General features: G+C 42.8%; 1 protein-coding gene across 1 annotated transcript in view; it reads left to right on the forward strand.

The window, feature by feature from the left end:
* Positions 1 to 21,588, forward strand: part of tenm4 (teneurin transmembrane protein 4) — a 125,638-nt gene that overhangs the window by 60,555 nt on the left and 43,495 nt on the right. The window contains exons 13-19 of the mRNA XM_029255670.1: positions 343 to 543; positions 4,200 to 4,385; positions 6,080 to 6,106; positions 9,450 to 9,596; positions 13,061 to 13,277; positions 16,828 to 16,947; positions 20,190 to 20,451. Coding sequence (XP_029111503.1) covers positions 343 to 543; positions 4,200 to 4,385; positions 6,080 to 6,106; positions 9,450 to 9,596; positions 13,061 to 13,277; positions 16,828 to 16,947; positions 20,190 to 20,451 — 1,160 coding nt within the window. The remainder of the gene's footprint in view (positions 1 to 342; positions 544 to 4,199; positions 4,386 to 6,079; positions 6,107 to 9,449; positions 9,597 to 13,060; positions 13,278 to 16,827; positions 16,948 to 20,189; positions 20,452 to 21,588) is intronic.

Consider the following 21,588-nt stretch of genomic DNA (forward strand, 5'->3'; position numbering starts at 1 on the left):
AAAGAATGTCATACTTTGCCTGTTATCGAGTTTAGTCTGATTCCATGTCCATAATAGTACAGAATAGTAGACTTAACTTCTTTGATACTTTCTAGCTGTATTTGTGGCATTGTCTTACTTCATGATACTGTTCCTTGCATCTTGTCAGAACAGAGTTTCAGGAATGTGTCGGTGTAATAAAGACGTCTATACTTTTCCGTTTTACCCTCATACTCCGTTTTGAACCTTTAGTCCTTGAGCTCCACATGATGGAAAACAGTGCCCTCGTGTTAAAGATGCAGGCAGACCAGAGAGGACCAGGGTGGTGTCCGTGATGGACTCTTTCTCTCCCATACTGTCCAGTGGACTGTCTGGATCCCACGTGCTCCGGGAGAGGAGTGTGTGTTCGTGGAGAGTGCCACTGCCTGGCAGGCTGGGGGGGACCCGGCTGCGAAAGCCCCCGTACATCCTGCCTGGACCAGTGTTCGGGCCATGGAGCCTACCTGGCTGACACCGGCACCTGCAGCTGTGACCCAAACTGGACCGGTCACGACTGCTCAACCGGTAAGTGACAAGGCAGGGCACAGCAACCCTCCAGAAAAGATCATTTCCTGGTTTCAGGTGACCATCTCTCCCTGTGCCTCAGGTAGCATTGTAGTGGTGCTTGGTATTGTTGCTGCAGTGTGTTGCTGCCTCATTCAGCAACATAAAAAGAATGTTTCAGGCTGCTTATGAAATTGCAAGCAGTGTGTATGGCATGTAAAAATGTTTTGATTGTTGATGAATTTGATTTCATTTATTTATTTATTTTTTTTTTTTAAATTATATTTTTCAAATTATGACTATTTACATATACATGGTGATGTTAGGAAGCCAGTAACAGCTGCCCGACAGGTTTGTTGGATTTTATTTCTGCAGTTGCATATGTTTTTATTCCTCTATAGCTGTAATTTCTGGTCACAAATATAAACAGTTTTGTTTCTAAACACTCCAGTCTTCCCCGCTGACACTGGTATTGATAAAATGCTTTTTAGTCATTACAGCCTGGAAAATTTGTAAGCAATGTTTGATTTAAAGTGAAAATCTCTCGCACAGCTTGATTTGATTGCCAGTGAGTTATTGTAATGGGTAGACGACGTACAAGGAACATCTTGAGGTATAAGTATGGCGAGGGTATAATAAAACGGAACCCTTTGTCATAAATGCAACGCATGTTCGCAATGGTTAGATTTAGTAGATGTCTGAAAGCGAACGACCACAGCAGTATTTCTTGTTGTGATTTTCTCTTTTTTTAAAGCTCAGCATCGGTAACTAAGGATGGACACAAAAACCATTGTGTTGATAATACAGAAGTCACGCACAGACATGTGACTTCTAACTGTAGAAGAGGTTTATTTTTTGAAGGAGGGGATGCCATCTGGTTTTTCTCAGTAGGTATGAAGGTGAGCGAGCATCCTCATCAGGGCATCCTTGCACAGACCCTGTGCAGATGGTTGTTGATTGCTTTCATGGTACGTCCAGCACAACAGTGGATCTATCACCACAGTGCTTAATACCATAGATGCACTATTTATCAAGTGACTAAAGAAATGCGGGCAGATGAAAAGGTGTATAAATTACACACAGCAGTGCTCTGCTGTGCCACTTCAAAGGATGCTGTTGATTTTTACTGGATTTAGAAGAGCACTGGATTGCTCGTGTAATGTTTACTGTCATACATCTGTGCCATTATGCCAAGTAAATCTAGGCTAAATAAATGGGATATAAGTTACATATTATCCTGCTCATGCTATGTTACTTCAAAGAAGTAGTGCATTAGCTGGGGCGTGCTTTTAATCAGACTGTAAAATAAAAAGAGATTAAAATTAACAAAGTCTTCAGGGTCCTGGCAGTAAACAGCAGGACTTTTAGCCTTTTTCATTTGAAAGAGTCCCCAGAGAAGTGGCTCATCGGTTATCAATGCTAGGAAAACGAACGGTCTTTCCTTAGGGCAGTGGACAATTTACAGTTTTTTTTTTTTTTTTTGCCTACCTGGTTGATTTAGTCCAATATGGGACTAAAATGAGGCAAATTGAAAATCATTCATTTTAGGACGTGGGACATGTGGAATCGATTTTTATTCAATGGTACTGCTGAAGTGCCTGACTTTGCTATAAGGTAATCCTAGGGGGTTTGGGGAAAAGTGGCTGTCCAAATTAAAGGCCTGGTGCAGCTTTACAATGAGCTGACTTTTCACTGGGATGTTTAGTCTTTACACCTGTTCGTACAGAGAGCCACAGGGAAGCACAGCACATCATCTGCCCTTTGAGCTGAGCCGAATGGCAAGTACAATGTCTTCTAAAGGAGCCGGATACGATTGTGCAGTCCATTTCAGATTCTGAAATTGCCCTATCCATGATGGGTATATTGTTGTCCTCCCCCCACAGGAATTTACGATGACGATGATGGTGATAATAATAATAATAATAATAATAATAATAATAATAGTAGTGGTAATGGTAGTGGTAGTAGTAGTGGTGGTGGTGGTGCTAATACTAGTGCCAGTCATAGTGGCAACGGCAATGCTGCTCATTGTTAACCCCTTCAAATAAAACACTCCTTGCTTTGCTTCTGCTTCCATGGCTTCTATGTGTATATAAGCAATCAGTGTCTCCAGAGGGTAAACCTTGCAGTTCTGTTTTTAAGGCATATTGTAAAATGATTCCAGAGCCAATCAATATCTGCATCATTCAGCAACTCTTGTGAGTTGTTTATGCAGGGGAGGCAATGTTAATTTTTCTGTAGGACAAAAAAACAACAGTAAGCTTCGTCCGTTGAACATGGCCATTAATTATGCAGGACTGATAAATTCCCCATGCTCTGATTGGAACATGCAGGGAAACAATGGCAAAATAAATGTAACTTGCATTTTAAATTAATAACCAATACATTGTAACAACGTGCCAGCAGCCTCTGCAGTAGTTTAATACATGAGAATATCTTTCATGACACATTTCCATAGCTCAAGATTAAGATCTTGCATGATCCCTGGTCAAAACAAAATTCTATTTAAAGGATAGAATTTATATTTGCATGCCTGTGTGTGTTATCTAGACAACTTTAAATAGCTTTGAATGAAGCACATCAAGGACACATCAAGGGCAAACACTTACTCGGCAGAGGTTTTGAAAATGCCACGTCATGTACCATACAAACAGCTACTAATTCATCGCTGAGCAGCTTCAGAAGACCGCCCTGACATTGCCTCCTGCTGGCTTCTATTTAAATAATGTCAGCTAATCGGGTGGGGACACATGGCTGTAGTTAATCTCCCTTCCTAGCTAAGGCTCCTCCCATGAAGATTTGCTTGTCCATAAACATTTATGGGCTGTTTGGAAGCATTTACTTGCGCATTTTCAGTGTTTCTCTTTTTCGTTTTTGCCTTCTTTTTTGTTTCCTTCCCTTGTGTATATCCGAGTATTTGAGTTGACTACCTGGTAAAAGGATCACGGAGCTAAAACAGCCGGTTTGCGGAAGGCCTTAAGGGCACAGTGACACGGCAAAAACCATAGCTACTCTCCATCACCACCGGCACTTATCCATGTGTATTTACATCCTACATAGATGTCCTCACAAAGAGGTCGTAATGTGAGGGCTTTTATTTTTTAAAGGAATAGAATCGTTTCCATATTCTTGAGGTCGGGATTTTTTTCTCTCTTTTTTTAATACCTGCTTCACTTGTTGTTTCCAAGAGACTCTTGAGTCAACAATAGCCCAGTGTGCAGTCATTACCAAAGTGATGCTGAGTTTGTTTTGTGACCTTAGCGAGCCACTTAATTAGAAAGTCTTGCTGTCGTGCTAAACTGGACGTGCCCGGCCAACGTGCCAGGCCTCTTTCTTTCTTTACAAGTGGCAGGAAGGGGCTTTAGTGGCGTTCTCCTTCCCCCGTCCCAACAGCACAAAGAGGGTAGCATACAAAAGGAGGCAAGGCAAAGGAGTCAGTCAGCTGAGACCTTTCCAGTCCATGTCTCTTCTTTGTGGTTTGTTTTTGGGCCAGCATTGTCAGGAGGGATGGCCCTTTAAAGGTGTGGGGTTTTCCTTTCAGGAGTCTCCATCACGCTAGGTAGTGGAGCGTGGCTGGCTCCCCCACACAATAACTTCCCGAATTTGTTCTTTTCATTTCTCCTCCGCCTCTCCTTCCTTCTCTCTCCTCTGCCCGTTTCCAAAACCACCCCCCACAGAGATCTGCGCATCCGACTGCAGCGGGCATGGCGTCTGCGTGTCTGGCTCCTGCCGCTGCGATGAGGGCTGGACGGGCGCCGGGTGTGACCAGCGATCCTGCCACCCGCGCTGCGACGAACACGGCACCTGCAAGGACGGCCGCTGCGAGTGCAGCCCTGGCTGGAACGGAGAGCATTGCACCATTGGTAGGGTGCTCGATGGGGGCGGGACTGGCGGGGGCGGGCTGATGGGGGAGCATGTTAAATGTGATTCTTGCTACTTAGCCTGGCATGAACAGCTCTGCTCAAGGTTCGGAGGCTTGGCGTGATGCATTTTGAATGTGGGAATGCGAAGAGGAACCTTTCACTTCTATTTCACATCGCTTGTTTAGTTTTTGTGGTGGTTGTTGTCGTTGTTGTCGGTTTATTTCCATTGTAAACATTTGCTTCATTGCAAGGAGTTGGAACTTGTGCCTTTGGAAATCCTCTCGTCTAAAATGACACCGTCCAGACGAATCTTCTTTCTGCGGCCATTTCATTATGTGCGGCTTGTTTACTTGCTTTACATGTTTTTCCTCTTGGTTTTAATTCGTCTCTGCAACCATTTATTTGTTTTACTTACTTGTGTTCTTAATAGCATAGAGATAATAACATGCAGTCTAACTTTAGTGCTGGATTTGTCCAAAACATTAAAAACTGGGCATAGATTTTTTTGAAACCCCAGTGGACGGACACACGAAGAGACAGAGCGCCATAGTTCGCTAGAGTATGATGGGCAGTAGCCAAAATACTGTGAAACTAGGTTCATTCTGCACTGAGATGCCTGTATAGCTCAGTGTTCATTTTTCTTTGTTTTGTTTTTTTAATTCAATTTTATTTTTACTGGCTGGAAAGCTGCACAAGCAAGTCTGATGAAAAGACATGCTGCCTTTCCCCGAATGCCTTTCTCTGAACCCCTCATCTACCCTCTTCTCTGTGTGCCCCGGTGTCCTTCTGCCAAAGAGCTGCTTTCCCAGCACCGAACATAAGACGTGTGTGGACAGAAGCAGTCCTTTGCTGCCGTCAGATTTTCCATGTAACATTTGCAATTGCTGCTTGTTTACCAACGCCTGCGTTTTGCGACTGATAGTATACAAGAGTGAAAATATTGACACTTTATACTACTTTATATTACAGTGAAAAGAGCCCCATGCTGAACAATGGAAGGAGTGAAAAAAAGCTGTTTAAAGGGAACAATAAGAGTCAATAGAATCATGGTGTTTTCCAGAAAGTTGTCAAGGGGAGGTTATTTTTCGCTAAGAACCCCACCGACATCTGAAACTGCAGTTAAGCAAACATGGAGCACGTTAAAAATTCTGTTTGCATTATTGATACTTCTCTCTTTTCATACACCCAGCTGGAAGTTCTCTAGCGGTGGTGCAATCTATTAGGTTAAAAACATCTCGGTCAAAACAGAAGGCTTCTTATCGTGACGAGAAACTTATAGGACCTCATAAAAATAATGATAGTTTCAGAAACAAAATCTCTGTCCTCTGTGCATGACTTTGTATGTACCGTGTTCTCCTTGTCACAGCACATAGACACCTAGCTTCATATTACCTCCCAAAACTGTCAACTTAATCTGTCTCCAGTTTCGGCAGCACCTGCATGAGTAGCCCGAGCACTGGACTTAGGACATGGTAAACAGGACGTGGTTGAAATGTTCCTCTCTGTCTGTCGCCCCAGACCCTGATGTGAGCATGGCTTGACGCTTGTTGAGCATGCCTTGCGTGTACTCTGTGTATGAGTGTGTGTGCGCGCGCGTCTGCGTGCGCCTGTGTGTCCTCTGCCCTCAGCCAGAGCGGAGCAGTGCGTCCCTCGTTCTGATCCACCCTTACATGTCCTTGTCTTTTATCCCCAAGCTCACTATCTGGATAAGGTAGTGAAAGGTATGGCATTCCTCCTTCTGTTGGTTTTTTTTTTCTTTCTTTCCTTCTTTTCCTTTATTCTACTGTCATTTAACTCTGAGCCCATGGTCCACATCTCTGAGCTTTCCCAACACAGACCTCTATCATATGCTGACAAACTGCAGCTCCCCACACATCGTGCCACATAACCACCTCCACCCCCCACCCCCTCCTCCCCACACACACTCTCCAGAAGCTCGGCTGCTTCACAAACATTTCCAACACGTTTTGCCGCTGTGTCACGCAACCATTTCCACTCGGCACTTTCATACTTAATGAACGGTCACATCCTGTTCTAGAAGCAAAGAGTTTTACATTTGGTGCAGAACCTCCTACATCTCCAGAGGGGTGGATGAGAAAGGCCGGCAAGAATGCAAGGTGCGGGGTAATAGGTGTGGGCTGCAACACATCCGTGAATGAAAATCGCACAACTGTGGGAAGGGCACAGGCCACTTTTCGGTGATTTGACTTTATGGCGGTATTGCACCTATTGGCCTTTCCAGTAACTGCTGCTGGGAACGTTTGGCTGCGGAGGTTCAGTTTAGAGCCATTATTGGGGCGGATCATATGAGACCTACGGAAGATATTTCATAGTCATCCTCTAATCAGGTCAGACTGTTGCCCACAGCAGTGCTATTCATTTAGATCTTTATTCTGTGTGTCCCTTCGCTAAGTGCCATGAGTGCACCTGAGTGACCTCTGACCTCGGAGTCCATTTGACTGTGCCTGCTTACCATTTTAGCTCCCACCGTCTGAGTAAAAAAAGGAAGGTAATGAGGCTGACTTGTGGGACTACCTATCCCCCTCGGGGCGGCACTGCACTGCACAACTGTGGCTGTACGGCTAGGGTAGCCAGCTCAGTCCGAATTTAAAAAGCCATCGCGACATGAAGGTGACTTTTTAGATCAAGTGGCAAAATTTTTAAATAATTTATTATGTGATATTAATACTCTGTGGAGAATGGTCTGAAAACAAAATATATCGGGTTGTGTGATTTACAAATAGTATATGTTCCATGTTAAGCAGATTCCGTTAGTAGTCTTCCATTAGAAGTCATCCATACGTGCGCCAGTTGATGCAACTTGTTGGCAATGAACGGCAGTGTGTCTTTGCTGTTGCGGTGTTTCCGGGAAAATGTCTATTTTCTGTCTGCTCTCGAAAGCAGGCTGCAGGACCACACCTCATCGTTGCATTCCTGCCTCATCAGACAGGCACATGTTCTTTTAATTTTCATCTCAGCCCGTGATGTAAGAGCCGTGAGACACCAACCCAGGCAGCGCACGAAAGTAGGTCAGAACCACCGTTTTCTGACTCGGGCCCTATGCTAACATAGAACTTGTCGGGGCTTCTGTATTTCAAAGGGCCAAGGCTCTCTACCTCTCGTCTGCGTTTATGTTGGGGGTGGGCGGCGGCAGCGGGAAGGAGGGGTGGAGAGGTAGCTGGATCAAACGGGAACAGATAAGTACCGAGGGAAGACGAAAGAGAATGAGAGATTGCCCGGCGCTCTTGATGTCACCTAGACGTGGGGTCTCGTTGCAATGCTCCCCGGCGCGTCTCCTGTCTGGGCCTCCACAGTTCCCCCCCAGGACTCTTGCAATATCTCACTTACGTCAAGAATTGCCTTTCTCAGCAGATGTGATGCTGAATCCAGACCTAAAAAGGACCTCCTGCTGTCATTTGGTGCATATTGTCCCCTGTATTTCCTGTCCCGTGCCGGTGACATGGAAGCTCTGACCAAAAACACTGCCTTGATGTACCAAGTTGCACTGTTATTAAAGGTCCAAGCATCATTCCATATTTTCTATTTTATATTTTCTCTATCAAAAGCATAGCCTCAACCATAGGTTGTTTAACTTCAAAACTATGGTAAAGCTTTGACTCGTGAGACTGTGTCATTCCACTGCTCACACAAATTGGTCTGATGGTGAGACGATAATTCACAAAACAAATATTTTACCATCCAGTGCCATAACCTCCGAATAATAATAATAATAATAATAATAATAAGAAGAAGAAGAAGGAGAATAAGAAGAAGGTATTATCAATACCTTATATACATACCTTTTTACTCCAACTTACTGGGAAAACTGTATGAAAACATGCCTGACATCACCCAGTGCGATATCAGTTACACTTGATTAGACCTCCTTTTCACCTCAGTAGCTGACAGAAACGTTGGTTGACTTCATTGCATAGGTTGTATATAAAACAAACAATCCAGGAAGGCTGAATATGACCAAAGCGCCATGCAACCAGAGCTCAAAAGAGTCTTCAGGTCTCTGTGTCGACTGAGCAGAGCTCTGCCACTCTTGTCACTCTGATGGAAAAATTCCACACAGTATGGACCCTGTAACTGCTACAGTTATCAACTGGTATATCAAATATTAGGTTTTAAAATCTTTAAGTTCTCAAGCCACATGTAACAAGTCCATGTTCTTTGCCATTACCCCACTTGTAATGCTGAATTGTTGTACAGGAGTAGGGAACTTGAATTACCACAGTCTTGTGTACAGATAATAGGTCCAGGTCTACAATCTCTTAACTGAAACCTAGAAGGCCAAATGTGTTTCAGAATTCAAAATTTTTCAGATTTAGAAAGGTAATACAATGTATATAACATATTATGTAATGCAACCTGGGGAGTATCCCAGCATCCCATTATCAAATACATTATTTTGTGCAGTGAAATGTATAAATAAGTGGGATAAATAAAGACTATAAATAGTACTACGGTTTATTTATATACAGAAAAAAAAGGTAAATAAAATAGTTTAATATAGACTGTAAATACTGTAGTACTTCTTTTTTCTTAGAAAACCATTTAGTAAAACTTCAGGCATATACAAGTTTAAAACTCAGCTAAATACTTGTTATTTTCCATGCAATAAATGTTCATTACATCTGGTTGTTTGAGGATCTTGGAGATGAGGGAACATCAGTGTTGCCTTCATTGTAGTTATCAGGTTTTTTATTTACAGATTTTGTGAGAAACTTAGAAAAATAGTTACGTTTCAGAACTTTTAAGATTTTGTAATTATGAATAAGGGATTGTGGACCTGAACTGTGCATAAAATGTATGTATGATGTATTAAAATCAGAGACATTCAGGCCTCAATGACAATAAAGAGGAAGAAGCTTCTCAGATGTATAGCAGTTACCTGTAGTTGTTACTTCCCTCATGTATACAATATTAAAAATTCTGTCCTTGGACTTAGCCACAGTAAGTAGTAATCCACATTTCTCCTGTTCTTTCTCTAGACCTTTTGGATTATTTGAACTGGTTAACATGGAGCTGACTGTTTGTCTTCCGCTTGTGTCTGTGCAGAAGGCTGTCCCGGCTTGTGCAACGGCAATGGCAGATGCACACTGGGTAACAACGGCTGGTACTGCGTCTGCCAGCTGGGATGGAGGGGGACTGGCTGCGACATGTCCATGGAGACGGCCTGCAGCGACGGGAAGGATAATGATGGAGGTGAAAAAGGATCAGACACCAGAGCAAAACACGAAAAGGGCTCACTTGCATACAGCACTGTCACAAGCGAATTTGTACACTGCCTTTTTACACTGGTGACGTACTCACTTCAACACTCTCACTTGAAAAAGGCTTTAAAAGTGTTGGCAGTTCCACGCTCGGAATGAATGTTTAATTGTTGATATTTTCAAATATGACCCCCCGTGCAGTCTGTCCGAAACAGATGGCTAATATTGCAAGTGAGCAGTTACTGACAAGGTTGTGTTCCGGTTCAGATTCTGGCCAGAGTGACCAAATGAGAAGTCATCATTGCCCTTACTTGATATGACATGATATATATATATATATATATATATATATATATATATATATATATATATATATTTTTTTTTTTTTTTGCCAGCACAAATAGTGTTTCAGAAGAGACACATTTAACAGGCTTCATTTGAATAGCTGATCCTTAGATGGAAAACACTTCAGATCAACAACCAGTATTGCGTATGCGTTGGTAACAGCTACTTCAAGCTTACAGTGATGTTCATGGTGAAATGGTCTTTCACAGGAAAAGAACACTGTACACTGTACGAAAGCAGGTATTTCTATAATGCACTGCCAATTTTGAGTGTGTTACTGAAAAATTGTAATATATTAGATATTACTTGTTACCTAGGAAAAAGGAACCATAATACATTAATAATATAATAATGTGAAAGTATCACTCATATTAATTATATCATGCTACGTTGCATCAGATATGTGGTGCAGTTGTCATATGTAGTGTCTTCAGAAAGTATTAAGTCCCCTGTCTTACTTTATCCACACTTTGTTGTGTTGTAGACTTATTTAAAAAATAGATTAAATTTATTCTTTTAAATTTATTTTCAATTAATTAAAAATATCATTTACATAAGTATCAAGACCCTTGACTATACCACTTCAAATTGAACTATGTATCCTATTTCTTTTCATCATGTTTGAGAAGTCTCTAGAACTTGATTGTAGTCCACCAGTGCCAAATTCACTTGACTGAATATGATTTAGGAAGGTACACCCTCTCATTCTGAAGTTTCACATTTTACACTGCTTGGCAGAAGTGAAACCAAGCCATGAACTTCAAGAAACTCTCTATAGACCTCTGAGATAGGTTTGTATCAATGCATAGATCTGGAAAATGGTATAAACATTGGCAGTGCAGTGGCCTCCATCATTGTCAAATAGGAGAAGTTTGGAACCACCAAGATTCTTCCTAGACTTGGCCATCTAGCCAATCCAAATATTAAGGCAAGAAGAGCCATGGTCAGGGAGATGACCAAAAACCCAGTGTCCTCTCTAACAGAGCTTCAGAGTTTCTGTGTACAGATAGGAGAACTTGCCAGTAGGAGAACAATCTCTGGAGTGCTTCAGCACTCTACCAGTTAGGTCTCTGTGGTACAGTGGCTAAATGGAAGTCACTCCTGAGTAAAAAGCATATGACTACCTGCCTGAAGTTTGCCAGATTTCTCTTAAAGGACATTGAGGCGCATGAGGGGAAAGCGTTTCTGCTCTAGGGAAAGGGGAAAAAAAACTCTTTGGCCTGAATGTCAAATGCCATGTGTGGCAAAAACCAAGTAGTGCTCATTGCATACCATTGTTACACTAAAGCATGGTGATGGCAGCATCATGCTGTAGGGATTCTATTCAGTGGCAGGGACGGGGAGACTTGTCAGGACTGAGGGAAATATGAACTGAGCAAAGTACAGATATGTTCTTGAAGAAAGCCAGAGTGCACACAACCTTGGATTAAGGAATTCATCTTTCAGCATGACAGTAATCTGCAGCACACAGTTAAGGCAATGCTGGAGTGGCTTTGCAACAAATCTATGAATGTCCTTCAGTGGCCCAGCTAAAGAATGGACTTGAACGCCATATTAAGTGTTGGGAGAGTCCTGAGGATTGCAGTTCCCCGAAGCTCCCAGTTATTCTGAAAGAGCTCCAGGGTCTGCAAGGAAGAATAGAAGAAACTGTCCAAATCAAGGTGTGGCATGCTGATAGGAGCATACCCAAGAAGACTAGTAGCTGTAAATGCTGTTAAAGGTGGTCCTACAAAATTCTGAATAAAGTGTCTAAATACTAATGTAAATGGGAGATTTCAGGTCTTTATTTCTATTAAATTTGCAAAAAATTACTAAATACATGTTTCATGTTGTCATGCAATATTTTGTTTTGATTGAATCAGTCCATTCTAACTGAAGCCTATAAGACAACAAATTGTGGAAAAAGTTAAGGTATCTTAATACTTTCTGAAGCCACTGTATAATTTAATTTATATACAACAAAAACAGAAGTTATCCTGGTAGAAACAGCATATGCAAGATGAAAAGTAATATCTTACAAATTAGGAGAAAGTAACAGTAATATACATTAATGTTTGAAGGCTGTGCCAGGGTACAAGAAAAGATGGGATGGTAGGTTTTTGAATAATTTGATGTTTTCTAGAAGAAAAGAAAAAGTGAGCATATGCTCAGAGCGCTCTGGAGATTTGCAGCATTAGTTTTTGAGAGACAGAATGGGCACGGCTGTGATGTGAAAAGACTCAACGAAAGTATCTGGCCGGAGGTCTTAATGACCCACTGAGCAATGGGCCTTAGGGTCTCAGTGAACCTCTCTATGGGAGCGTTTCCCAAACCATCAAAACTGAACCTTGCATGGAGCATTCCTACTGCCATCTCCACTGAACACGAGTCAGACATGACCTCCAGAGATGTGTCGCTTGGCTGAGAAGCCTCTGGCATACTGAAGAGTGGTTTATGGAAGGGAAAGACAGTTTGTCGCCTGCCAGCTTCACAATGGACAGGAAGGGAGCGCAGGGAATTGGCTAACTTATGATTGGTTCTTTTTTTTATTGTCTATCGGACTGGATGGGATTCGTAGACCAGAGGGCAAAAAAAATCAGACAGCACAGTTCAGCAGAAGCTCCACAGCCTCCGGTGCTTGAAGTTATTCCGGTCAACTTGCGCGAACAGAAAGAGCTATGAGTCAGATGTGTGGAAAAGAGCTATTCTCAAAAGGACTGGGTCTTCACAATGCAGAGCAAAAATTGCCCAGCCCTAATTTTCCTGAGCTCAGAATGTGTTCTAATCCAGCACTGCTTTATTTTAATGCATAAAGAACGTCACATGCAAAATGACCTGAGTAACACCTGATGTGTCTTCAGGAGGAAACATTATTGTATGACACGCATTTATCTGTCTTTTTTAATGCATCAGGTTTGTTGTTTAGCAGGTTTCCTTGCCAGATCAAATTTTTCTTTTTATCCATTTTTAATTTTATTAAAGGTATTACCGCATTGTGTCTCTGGAGAACTGAACTTGAGACTCGCAGGTCCTAAGTCTGCTTCCTTGGCCACTGCTCTCTTCAAAATGGGCATATCCAGTGCAAGGGTACTCAGTGACAATGGGCTGGTTCTGCGGTTTCCCCCTTCTTAGATGGACTGGTGGACTGCATGGATCCAGACTGCTGTCTACAGGCATCATGCCACAGCACTTCACTCTGCATGGGCTCTCCAGACCCCCTGGACATCATCCAGGAGACACAGATCCACTCCACCCAGAGCAACCTACGGTCATTCTATGACCGTGTACAGTTCCTGGTGGGCAAGGACAGCACACACGTCATCCCTGGGGCCAATCCCTTCAAGGGCAGGTTAGTGGTTCTGCTTGCTAGCTTGCAATCAGTAATTAATGACTGTCCATTTCTCCTTGAATCACCTTGTTTGTGGCATTACTGAAGCATATGAATTTTAAAAAGGCTCACATAGAAATTATATAACATTGTGAAGTTTATTTATTTATATATTGGTTGCTTGGTTGGTTGGTTGAGACATGCCCCCCAGTAACTGATACCTTCTCAGTACCTTGTTCAGTTGCCATAGTGCCCGGGACCAATCAATTTATAGTCTGCACTGGCTATTGATGTCTATATCCGTCTCACACGAGAAACCGAGAAGCTGTTAACTGCCTAAAAAGGATTCTGTTGTGAACACTGACTGTTGTAGTCAAATTGGTCATGTGGTTGGCATAATTATAGATTTCTCCTCATCCAAAATGCAGATACACAGTCATAAAATGATTAACCCTTGTTATTTATTAATTTTTGCACTTCACTCACCAGCAGACTTGCTAAGCAATGTTGGTTTACACATCTCATCCATTGTGTTGGAGCCTGCATCAAAATAGCTATGGTAGCCTCCTTTGAAAGCACACAATAACCTAATTCCCTTATAGCCAGTAGATGTCGGAGTAACTGGCTCCAGGTTCAAATGAAATCTTATGCATTTTTGCAGAGAAGGGAGCCATCCCAACACAGTACACGAGTGTGGGAACTAAGGCAGAAGGGCTGCCGAGGATCCACAAGAGAGAAACAAATATCACATATTCATATATTTTGATGACTTTTGCACTAATGCAGCTGAAACACCCTCCCAGAGGAGGAACACATAATGCCTTAGGAATAAAATCAAAGACATTTTTATATTTGGACACATTCACCAAATCCCACACCATTTCCAAACATCATTCTTCATACTCCCCACTTTCATTTTTAATCACATTTGAGCATCTACACTCCTTGTTTGCATCAGTGTAGCTTATGAATTCCCTCAGCAGTCTTTTTTTTAAAAGATTGTTTTCACTTAAAGCAAAAAATAGACAGACAAGGATGATAACTCAAATGATTCATTCTGGTTCTGTTGTTTTAAGTGACACAGGAATCAAATCAGAAGCTCAACCATCGATACCCCAGTCGTTGTCAGTCCATGACCTTTCATGGTGCAGTCTGGTACATTTTATTTCCCCAAGGCGAGAGAACTTGTGTGCCAAAGAAGCCTAAGATGGGGGAGAGCATATTCTATATTTAGCAAAACGAAGCTGGTGCCTTGTTTTTCAGCTGAAGGATGATGCGTGAAAGTGCGTCTTCTCGGACTTGCTCCTGTCCCTGGTTGCCTTCTACCACGCATCGCGATTCCATTGCCTAATGTGATTAATTTGTGATCACCAATCACATTTTCAGTCAGCACACCAGAGCGTGAAGAATCTAGTGTTCCCAAAGCCCCACCATTTTGTTTGGACATTTTCAAAGACCTGTAATTCATTTGCACTTCAGAAGTCAGTCAGTTAATCGATTGGCTGAAGGCTCAGTGTTTCATGAAGACACCCATAGCGTTGTGAGTGAGTGCTGTGGTAGGCTTGTGACAAACCCTGTCTGATACTGTAATGAAATGATGAGTTGTTTGGGGATACAAGATTTTTCTTTTTTTCTGTTTTTTTGAGCTTTTTTTTTTTACTCTTTTTGTGAAGGAAATGCTGAAGTGCATCCTGAAACTGAGTAAACAAGGCTAGTTGGGACTTCAATATGCCAGAAAATAAAAAAGTGGCTGCTCGTGTTTTGCTGTTCTTTGCGGTTTATGGACAAAAAGAATTGAGCCAGCCCTCCCTTTTTACCATCTGATCAGAGTGCCGCTGATGCTCCGGCCGCACCCTGTTGCTGTGGAGCACGCTGGTACAGTCTTTGATGTCTCTCGTCATGAGATGCTGCAAGGGATTTGCGGTCCCCACTGTTTGTCCGACCCCTTGACTCCAACCAAAAAAACTTTCTCCTCCTCCACCTGTGTGAGGCTGGAGAATAGGCGCTGGGCTAGATCAGGTAGAACTTCCTCATTCTGTGAAAGTGAAAGCAAAGTGTATCCCACTTCTTGTATGACGGACTGCCTTCCCACTGTTCTACTCTGGCTCGTCAAATTGCTCCACGAAAAGGTGCTGTGTGCTGTTGGGTTTCCCTTCATTAATCCATGTTTTAATATATGATATGCTGTGTTTGAAATGCATTATGTTTTATTCAAAAGCCAGAAATTAAATTTTTAACGGGACAGTTTCTACACAGCAGTAAATAGCACAGAAAGATAGGACAGGGATGTCATTGTTCACAGTTATTTCACCCACTGTGCCACACAGAAATGTGGCCGTAATAAATGGTACCAATCTTTTTAAAAATAACTACATCTCTGGGTGGTCCTGTTCCACCGGAGGCAGTTCATGTGATAAACACAAGCTTGTTGGCGCTTTCCCTGGCTAACGTCGCACCACCGTGGCCAGTTGGATCCTAACCTACGCTGGTCGCGCTCTGCTGTCATGACATGCCTGCGAAACCCATCTTGAAGTCATTCATCCCGACAGCAGTGAGTCATCTCCCCTAACGATTTCCAAAAAAGCCACCAGAGCGCCTCCTTCAGCTCCCCCCTGCGCACAAGTCGCCTTTTCAAACAGGAAGCTCAAGAAATAAATCGGCCACATGAATATTTAAGCGCTCAAATAGCAGGGCACTGGCGCCCTTGCTCCGGAGGTAACCCTACGTAAATATGCACAGTTAGATCTCGATGTTGGCACCATTGGTCTGTGCCTTCCCTCCTCTTGTTTACAGAGTAATAGCGTCCCACTAAGGTCTCCTGAAGGGAAAGACAGCAGACTAAATTAGCATTAAGCTTGGTTCCCGGGGACCGGAATATTGTCGGGTAAATGATCTTGCCTCGAGAAAGGACAAGTTAACACCAGAGAGGGCAGCTACATACAAGCTAGTGTTAATTGTTTCATGGACTTGACCATCTTTAGTACCCAAAGGGGAGTGCAGATACACGTGAGTCTAATTGAGCAATGACAATGAGGCTTTCGGTTTCCCCGAAGGGAGACAAAAGCAGTCTTATGTGAAAGTATTTCTTATTTACATTGCTTTGACCCATTTTGCAGAAGTCAAGTACTCTGTATCAAAAGTTTATAGAAAGAAATGTGCTGATCCCCCACTGACTTTCAGAAATAAAAAATAAAGTCAAGAACTATTTAACACGTAGTAACAAGTAAATTGTTTAGTTTTGCATGTGGTGAGTTGCTGAAACAAATGCAGTTGTGTTAGGAGACTCCTCGTGATGTTGGTGTAATGACTCACGGCAGTTTCTGCTCTTTACGTTCATTAATTTAGCTGATGCTTTTCTGCAAAACAACTTACAATGTTAACATAACAATTATTTACTCATATATACAGCTGGATAGTTTTACTGGAGCAATTTAGGGTAAGTACCTTGCTCATGGGTACTACAGGTAGAGGTGGAAATAGAACCTGTGACCTTTGGATCTAAAGGCAGCAGCTCTAACCACTAAGCTCCTAGGTGCCCTCTGATCGCTGAATCTTTTGCTACCTCTCATAGCCACGTGTGCGTGATCCGAGGTCAGGTGGTGACCTCAGACGGAACCCCTCTTGTGGGAGTGAACATCAGCTTTGTAGGCAACCCTGCATATGGGTACACCATCTCGAGGCAGGATGGCAGGTAAGAGGTTTTTCCTTCTTCTTCATGTTACCTTTGTGCTTACTCATACATGAGGATGGCAACAGCCATTGTCACTTGTCATTCAAAGTTGCTGTGCCTTGGCCTGTCTCTTCCCAAATTGGATGTTCTGCATAACTGTGCACCCACCCCTGCTCTCTCTCCACCAGTTACATGTGTGATGTTCTTCATAAGACCCTGTGGCTCAAAGGGGCCTGATATGGTGCCGCTCCTTGCAATGGTCCTTAGTCATAACTCCTCTTCTCCCCAGCATCCATGTCAGAGAGTTCCATCTTTGCTGAGAGCACTCCTTGAGTCAGACTGATTCTTTGTTGATCTGACACACTCTTTCGAATTCAGATTAAAAAAATCAATCTTTGCTTATGTGATTAGTATCCAGCTTTTATGTTGCCAAAGCAGCCGACACACTGAACATGGATAACAATCTGTAAATTGAAAGCTCAACAATCTGTGAATGGAAAGCTAATCGGAAAACATTTGAAATCCAGTAAGTTTTTTGTCAGTTAATATCAGTTAATAAGACCTTGTGGCTCAAGTTGGCCTGCTTACCATCTATTACTCCTTTTTCTTTAAAAATTCGGTAGCGATGTTGAGGCACATTGATGTCTTCCTTATTTTTCCCTTTTTTGGTAAGATTGTATTCACAGTATTTCAGGAAAAATAGAATAATACTGTATCTAGCATTATTAAAGGAAAGACAGTTTTTTCTTTCTGCTCTATTAATTCATTGCTCTCACTCTTCCTTTATTTGCCTATCATTCCTCATCTAGGCTTAATTTTCCTTCTTGTTCATCTCTTCTTCCTCTCTGTTTCCTTTTCCTCTCCTGCTGTTGATCCTCAGCCTGTTTCACTCAATCTTACTACACTGTTCCCCAGTTTCCTCCCTCTCTTTCTCCGTGATCTTCCATTCCCTCCCAGTGTTCCTGTAAACACATCTCTCAGCCCCCCTGTAAACTTGCTCAGCCTTCCCTAACTCCCCCTCGCAATCACTGTAAACAGGATCAACGCTGCGTGAAATCAGAAATGCACCTGTTCATCCAAACAGAAGCAAGCAAGTGCTCTCGCATACTTTTTTTTTATTATTATACTGTGCTTTTTTTATTGTCCAAAGGGCTTAGCAATGAAAAACTGCCTTCTCATTAACTGAAAATGTTACGTTGAAACCGCGGAAACACTTGGGGTTTTTGGCCTTTTTTTTTTTTTTTTTCCTGTGGCATTCTGCCTTCTTTCTTCCTGACAGGCAAAGATCAGGACAAGTCATAAACAGCATGTAATTTCGGAGGTAAATACGGAATAGATGAATCTATTTATTTTACCTTCCCTGCTTACTGATGGCCTTTGCAGTATATGTGGAGATAAAAGCAATCGTCCAGGCAGCCTGAAGGATTCCTGCTTATGGGACTGTGTACCTGAAAGGCATTGTCTGTCCTTCGACTGAACTCTTCTGGCTCTGCCCGCTGGGCCTGGGCTTCAGCAGCAACGTGAGCCTTGCGAGACGTGGGCAAAGCCATGGGACTGATAGCTTAGTGTGAAATACCTATCCGTTGGCAGAGCAGCCTGGGGCATCTGGGTACTGTAGATGTTTCTTCACTGTGGGCTTTGTTCAAAAGGGATCGTTCTAGTGGGATCAGTATAAACAGAGCATACAGTGAACTGACAGAGAAACATTAGTACAAACAGTGAAGAATGTGTACCGACTGTGAACGATATATGTTGACTGAAGGATCAGTACAGGCAACAAGGGTATATGTACTGACTGTGAAGGATTTATGTTACTAACGGATTAGTACAGACAAATAAGCATATGGACTGACTGTGAAGATGTATATCACAGACAACAGAGGATGTGTACTAACTGTGAAAGATGCATGTCATTGAAGGATGTGTACTGACTATAAAGAATTTATCCTGATTGGAGGATTAGTATAGACACTGAAGGACTTGTATTGACTATGAGAGATATATGTTGAGTGAGGAATTGGTCCATGTAATGATGGATGTATGTTGACTGAAGGATTAGTACAGACTGTGAAGGATTTGACATGATGGTGAAGGATACTTCAGAAGGTAAAGACATGTACTGACAGTGAATCTTCAATAAAGGCAATGGTGGATCTCTGTGGTCTGTGAGGGGCCAATAGATAGTGGGATCAGGATGATCTGTGAAAGATATGCACTGACAGTAAACAAATCGTGTGTAAGCTAGTGGCAACGAGAGATGTGTACATGAGGGAAGCCAAACATGAACACAAGGGCATTGTGATTGCTGCTTCTGCTAATGTCCCAGGCAAGGGCACCACACAAAGGGCACAATGAGCTTCTATTTACCACTTTGGCCAACAAAGACTTGGGCTGCTCATTATTTTTTTTATTTTTATATAGAAACTCATTTGGGAATTTTCCAGAATTAGCATTCAGAGGCAGAGCGTGATTGCCTTCCACTGGTTTACCCTTAATTTTGCTGCACGGGTTCCTAATTTGGAGGCCAGGGCTCTCCCCTGGGTGCTGCGGACACGCGGGTGCTAATTGCCTGTTAGAAAGGGCCGTGGAGCAGAGCAGGTGTGGGCTCCCAGTTATTAAAGCGTCGCCAGCGCAGGTAAATGGATCACGGCGCAGCTCGCCCGCGACGGGGAGGCCGGGTTCATCAGCTGCCGAGGAGTTTAATTACATTATGGGACTTTGAAAACTAACGGGCGGCCTGTCAACTGAAGGACTGGCTCAGGGAGTTGGGCAACTTTCACTTCTCCTTAAGCTCTTATTACTCACAGGCCACATGTAAAGAGGAGTGCGGTTTACTAAACAAACGTGTGCAAAGTCTTATTCCACACACGCTCCTCTCCCTTCATAACCTACAGCAAAATGGCAGATTAGCTGGAACCTAGTTCAAGTGTTTCCTTTTTCATATCCTTCATCCTCACAGATAGGGATTTTATCATGCTGTTTGTGTAAATTTGCAATTTTCTCTTTTTCCTTCCTTTAAAGATAAACCTGTTCAAGCGGCAGCATTGTGTGTGCAGCACTTTTATGTTTAAAGGGAATGAAAAATTAAATTAAACAGTTCATGCCTTGATGGAAGTTCCTCGGGATAAAATAATGTTGCGGAATTTAGTATGTACAAAGTCCTTTCAGCGTTAATTGAAAATGACACAAAAGAGTGTTGAAAGGCCAGAAAACAATGGAGACTAAACAGGGATAAAGGACTGAGGGTGTTTCTCCCGTTGCAGCTTTGACCTGGTCGCCAACGGAGGCATCTCCCTGGCCCTGCGGTTTGAACGCGCCCCATTCATCACCCTGGAGCACACGCTTTGGTTGCCATGGGGGCGCTTCTTCGTCATTGACACGGTTGTCATGCGACACGAGGAAAATGACATCCCCAGCTGCGACGTCAGCAGTTTCACGCGGCCCAGCCCAGTGGTCTTGCCCGCACCCCTCACTGCCTTCGCCGGGTCTTGCGCTCAAAGGGGAACCACCGTGCCCGAAATTCAGGTGAGTGCTCCCACGTCCCCCCTGCCATGTGACTGCTGACACATTCTGCTCCGCAAAATGATAAAAGACACATTTCTAGCTGTCGGTTATAGAGCAAAACTCTTTTTGAGACACCTAGGTCGATGAAAACAATTACGGCTAAACAAAGAGCCAACCGAATAGTATTTGTAATTGCCCTTTGGATCGTAATTTAATTCTGGATCACTGCAGTACTGTTATTTTATCCCTCAAATGTAATTGGACTCAGGTACAGGGTCCAATTCATGATGAGCTCTGTGCCGGTTCTTTCTGGAACGATGTTGATTAGATTTCTCAAAGGAAGAGAGGAGAAACCTGAAGCTATTGGGTTTCTCCATACGCTATTCTATGAGTTAGCAGTCAAGCTGTGACTCTCTGTACTCCAGGGTAGCTGTGTTTTTTCCTCACATCTCTGCCCCCATCCTAATTATGGTGTTCTTTGTCTTGTTTTTACAAGATTAATGACATGCCAGTGCATTAAGCGTGTGGCGCAGTCTCCTAACATAACAGTTTCCACCCTCCCTACTCCTTCATGCCCACAGCAACGTCTGTCATTTGACAGACATTGTAATGGCTCCTAATGTAATGGGCGTGTGTAATTCATAGCATTTGGAGTGAAATCCTTAAATAACTTTAGTTCAAGCTTGGCTTTCAATGCAATGGCCATGCCCCTCAACTGGTCTGTAGTGATGACGTGCGAAACAGGTCGAGTCATGTGACTGAAACCACAGTGTTTTGCGTCATTAAGGTGAGTAGTGATGGAAGCACCTCTGTGAATGAAACTGAATCCACTTTAACCCTGTAGCACCAAAACGAGCATAATCAAAAGAATGAAAGAAAGATTTTCAGAGTAGCAGGAAGAGCCCATGACCAAAGTGTTGGCTGTCTCCAAGTCACTGCAATAGGACATTGGCCTGGTCATGCTGTAGCTTTAAAGTGAATGATAGTTCCATTCTACCCATTTGTGAAGGATAGAAATATGCCTTGAGTGCATTCAGTAGTGTTTTATCTTGAAAGTATTGGAAAACAGCTCCTTATACCTCAAGTATGAGTAGTACAAGCTTAGTCAGAGTAAACTTTGAGACTGTCAATGCAATTCCGAACTGGTCCAAAAGTATT

This window comes from Scleropages formosus, chromosome 10 (assembly GCF_900964775.1).
Source record: "Scleropages formosus chromosome 10, fSclFor1.1, whole genome shotgun sequence".
Taxonomy (NCBI): domain Eukaryota; kingdom Metazoa; phylum Chordata; class Actinopteri; order Osteoglossiformes; family Osteoglossidae; genus Scleropages; species Scleropages formosus.